General features: G+C 37.2%; 1 protein-coding gene across 6 annotated transcripts in view; it reads left to right on the top strand.

The window, feature by feature from the left end:
- plppr1 (phospholipid phosphatase related 1) overlaps positions 1–5,038 on the top strand; it is a 126,148-nt gene that overhangs the window by 17,265 nt on the left and 103,845 nt on the right. For all 6 annotated transcript variants that reach the window (XM_014002535.1, XM_014002533.1, XM_014002532.1 and 3 more), the window contains one exon: positions 1,027–1,215. In XM_014002535.1, the coding sequence (XP_013857989.1) occupies positions 1,027–1,215 (189 nt within the window). The remainder of the gene's footprint in view (positions 1–1,026; positions 1,216–5,038) is intronic.

Raw genomic sequence — 5,038 nt, 5'->3', positions numbered from 1 at the left:
GTTGTTGTTGTTGTTGTTGTTGTTGTTGTTGTTGTTGTTGTTATTATTTTAACTTCAACAGTTGCATTTTATTAAAGTAGGCCTATGTCCTTACAGCATGAAGGATTGACTGCAGGAGAGCTTCTTCTGCAGTCACATACTGACACCTGGTGTTGAACACAAGTACTACAGTTTGTTCATCCCTGGTTTAAGAATCACATGAACCTTTAATCATTTCTATATTTATAATTCTATAATTACAGAAGCACAAATGTTTGTCTTTCTAAAGAAAAAATAAACAAACATACAGTTTAGTCATGTTATATTTGAACTTTTTAAATCATTATATCACTTTTATAATGCAGAAACTGCACAGCGTTACTACCTTCTGTACCAACATGCATTATGTTAACAAAGACACCTGATTTTTCCCTTATTGCCTTATAAGTATGAAATCTTTTCATCCCTTCTATTTGACGTAAACCCAGCAGGCCCCTCAGCTGGCAGCACAGCTAACATTGGAGCAGATAAATGAATGACACAAATACCGCTGTTTTTAGAAGCCCTGCTGAAAGCTTTGCTGCAGTGTGCTGGATCTTTTTTTCCCCTCTGTTGGTTCATTATCAACGACTGAAGATGCTATATATAAGCACTATATATTTATTTAAATAGAAAACGCCTGCAGCTGAGTCAAGAACCAGCAAAAGGAGGCCAGAAACAAAAGATGCCGTTTTTTTAAGGGATAAAAGGATGAGGGGGTGAGGGAGGAAGGGAGGTGGTGGTGGGGGGGTTACATTCATGACCAGAGTTGGCATGAGCTGAAAACGAGGAGAGAGAGAGTGACTTAAAAAAAAAAAAGCAACGCAATTTTGGAAGATTTGTGTTTTTTGTATAAAAATCTGACTCATCAGCACACGGAGAGGAGCAGGAATCAGCTGCAGAACTATTCTTCTAACGTTTGCTTCCAGTAAAAATCAGTGAAGTCTTCAGTTCAGTGGATGTAAAGCTAACCTTTTTTTTTGTGGCCTCGGCATGTTTTTCTTCCAGCTCGTCATCATGTCTGGCACGGTCCTGTTGGCCTACTACATGGAGTGCACGGACCTGTTCGGCGTGCACGTGCAGGGCTTCTTCTGTAATGACGCCGAGCTGATGAAGCCATATCCCGGCACGGAGGAGTCCAGCTTCGTCCCGCCCCTCATCCTCTACTGCGTGGTGGCAGCTACTCCTACAGTTATAGTGAGTAAAAAAAAAAAAAAAAAAAATCTGTCATAAGACTTTTTCCAATTTGCTGTTTTTTTCTGTTGTATTTTAAGAGCTCAGCTACAACATGCTTTTACTTGCATGTCTTCTCCCATTAATCCGTATTTTGAACTTCACATTGTTTGCTAATTGAGAAGCTACTGAATTGGTCTGAGCTAAAAAAGTACAATTAAAAAAGGTAAAAAAGATGTTTAACTAATAGTCACTGGAAAACGCAAGAAAAATATCAAAAACTGCAAACTGACCAGGCACAAGAAGTCATTTTATGAAGTTACCACTTTAGGCAGATATAATTTTTTACAGTTCTTGCTGCAGAGTTAAAGTCAGTTCATCAGTATAATAAGAAGGGTGGTTCTGCCTGTTGAGTAGAGCAGATAGTGTCACAATTCTCTGTCTATGATCAGCTGGAAGGGAGAACAAAGAACAAAGTCGGRCATCTTTACCAATTTGCTCAGCTTCTTTGTATCTGGTTTTTGATGCTGCTGCCTCAACAGATGGCTGCAAGAAAAGAAAAAAAAAGAAAAGAAGAATGCACTCACTTTTTGGAATCCATCTCATTTTTGTACTTTCAGTTCAGTTTATCCTCTAAGATTCAGGCATCTTTAATTCTTCCTCACATCTTCTCCAGGGAAAGTGTTGGGTGTTTTTTATTCCCTTTAATCAAAATGAGATTACAGTTTCACATCATGCAACTGAATGGTTCACCAGTTCTGTTTACACTATTGACCATTTACCAGACATGCAAACGATAACTTTGACGAACCATGAGAGTTAATCAGCATGCAGAGGGCTATAGGGCAATGCCACTGTTAAATCAATAGTGTAACTAATTACTGCTGTGTATTGTGTCATTTAAACATATTAAAAGTGGACAGAAAATCCATCCAGCCAATTATTTTCTTTACCCACTTTTCCTTTCTGGGTCACTGGAATCCAGCAGTCACTGTGTGAGAGGCGGAGGGGATACCCTGGACAGGTCGCAAGTCCATCACAGGGCCACAGAGAGACAAATGAGACAAACATCATGTTACATTTTAACTTAACATGCAAATCAGAAAACACACGTGAATGAAACTCCACCCAGAAATGCTCCAGATCAGGAGACGATCCTGTGAGCTGCTCTGAACAGGAAATCAATAAATCTTTTCTTTTTATTTTTAAGAAATGTATTTTATTCTTCTTTCGTTTAAAGCTCAGTAACTGTGATGTACTGTATAAAAAATGCATTGCATTTTTTTGAATGTTCTGATGGAAGTTGCAGCGGTTCACCACCAGGTGTCAGTTTGGCTCCATGCTTGTTCATTTATCAGGTAGCAGCAGACAACACYTGACTCTGGATTCCTTGGTAAGACTATTAATAATCATACACAATGCATTTTATTTTCTTTGCATTTAATTTAAAAGAGATATATATTTTTTGTTTTTCCTTAGTTTAAGTGGCTGAACTTGATGTGGAAACAATCTTGTAGAAAAAAAGGCTCGAGTGGATTCTAAATAAAATGTTACGGATTCTACATACCTGTTGAGCTTTGCTCGTGCAAAAATGCAGAAATGTTGATGATTTTGGGCTGTATTGGATCATTGGTTGATTCATTGATTGATGATGCCTTTATTGTCATTGTATGGAGCACAATGAAATTACGTTTAAGAACACCCGTTCAAGAAGACACACATGACAAAAACATGGGGGACCAGGTGAACAGGTCATGCAATAACCAGCAGATTAATTAAACATTCTTGTTGTTACTTTTTATTTTAGAACATTCTGAAGAACAAWATAATGAAACTCACTTTAGTGTATGGAAATGAAAACTACAAATAAAACTACTTTATTTCCCTGAATCTCTCAAACATTTGAGACATTAAATGTTTTCCTTTTACATTAATAAGCGACTTTCCACTCATGTCTTTTAAAATATAATAGTTTGTTTCTATAATAGCTAAAAAAGTTAATTTCACATATTTTGCTTTATAATTAAACAAATTAAGCCTATTTAGGTTATCATAATGAAAGAATATAAATCATTAGACTCATTCTCATTTTAATTGTTAGTAATAAGATTTATTCTCTCTTTAATTTTCATTAAACAGCTGGTTTTATATGTCCATGTTTTTGTCCTTTCATTGTTAAAATAACAGAACTGAATGAGCAGATTCATTGAGTCTGCTCAGCATTTTAACAGAAAATGGGGAAACTTTGATATTCGTCTTGTGATTTATGAAGCGTAACAACTTCATTTTCATTTACTTATTTTTGAGCTGGGGCACAGTCTAGCACGATAAATARGTTTAAAATTTGATGCATAGAACAATAATTGGTTCACATTATTTTGCTTGTAAAAATGTTGTAAACACATCCAGTGTCATTTTTCCTTTTATTTTAGTCTGACATAAAATCCTAGTAAAGTACATTTTATGTTAGTGGCTGTGATGTGACAAAATGTGGAAAAGTTGACTGCTTTTTAAGGCCCTGCCTGATGGCAAACTTTATGAACAGTGGAGGGACATGGTAAGAGTTTACAGCAGTACGTTTAGTCATATTTTCTTATCCAGGTTTTACCTCCTTTCAAGCAGGCACCTAATCATGGGTATAATTGTTAAAGCTGTCTGAGTCCCAGACACACAGGACACCTGTTCACTCGCAATAAGACATTTGTGTCCTGCTGTCTCCTTGTGTCTTGTGTGTTTTTTGTGTACATTCACATTAAGTGGGACATTTAGTTTGGCACATTCAGGCTCGTAACGTCTGGCAATTTTACAACACCGCTAAACCAAAGCACCGTTGAATCAGTGCCTTTTATCACGCAGATAAATGTGTTCTGGAGCTCCTACTTGTTGCATTAAGTTAAGAAACTGCATTGCTTCACACTCTGATCAATGCACAATTTTATACATAGGTTTCTTTTGGGACACTTGTGTGTAGTTTCACGCAAAACAAATTTATTTGTAACCAGATGAATCTTCTATTTTGTAACTTGTCTTTCATTCCACCCTGTTTCTGCAGAATGCTCTGTCATCTATTCATAGTTTTGTAATTTGTCTCTTTTGTACACTTTGTGTTGATGTGAGAGTGCTGTCTTGTCTTGGAGGCCATACACTTGTTTCCAAATGTCTTGTAAAACCAAAAAAAGTAGCKAATCAGAATCAATGATGACAGGGCAGAGATGTCGACCAATCAGCACAGAGGAAGTTATTTAAGCAGAATGTTCCACATGGTTGGATCAACTGCACCCTGTGGAGGTTAGATGAAGTCATTTTCATGCTAAAGAACTTTTTTTTTTTTAGTCACGAACAAGCATCAGGAAGTCAGTCTGATCACCCTCAGTGCCAAGAGGATGATAGATGGCACATCTGCGTTGTTGCAAAATGCAGAGCCAGCAGAGGCGATGTTGATATTTTGTACGGAGCAATAATCACAATGACAGCCTGCTGCAGTTTCCCCAGCATAAAAAGTCCCAGTAAAGAAAATTGAACTGCAATTTTTACTGCATCAATTTAACAATTTTTCTTGCTGATTCTGCTTATTTTTTAATGTGTGACCCTGTAGCAAAAGTGAGATTTTTCAGATCATCAGAGAAAGTTAGCATGTGGTACATCCTGTAGTCTGAACCATTTTAATAAGCTGCCAGTACATCATTACACTAAACCACATTCCAAACAAGAAAATGAATCATCCATCCATCCATCCATCCATCCATCCATCCATCCATCCATCCATCCATCCATTCACCCTTCCTTCCTTCCTTCCTTCCTTCCTTCCTTCCTTCCTTCCTTCCTTCCTTCCTTCCTTCCTTCCTTC

Source organism: Austrofundulus limnaeus, unplaced genomic scaffold (assembly GCF_001266775.1).
Source record: "Austrofundulus limnaeus strain Quisiro unplaced genomic scaffold, Austrofundulus_limnaeus-1.0 Scaffold13, whole genome shotgun sequence".
Classification (NCBI taxonomy): domain Eukaryota; kingdom Metazoa; phylum Chordata; class Actinopteri; order Cyprinodontiformes; family Rivulidae; genus Austrofundulus; species Austrofundulus limnaeus.
The sequence above is the reverse complement of the archived record's forward strand: the minus strand, read 5'-3'. Positions and strand labels throughout refer to the sequence as shown.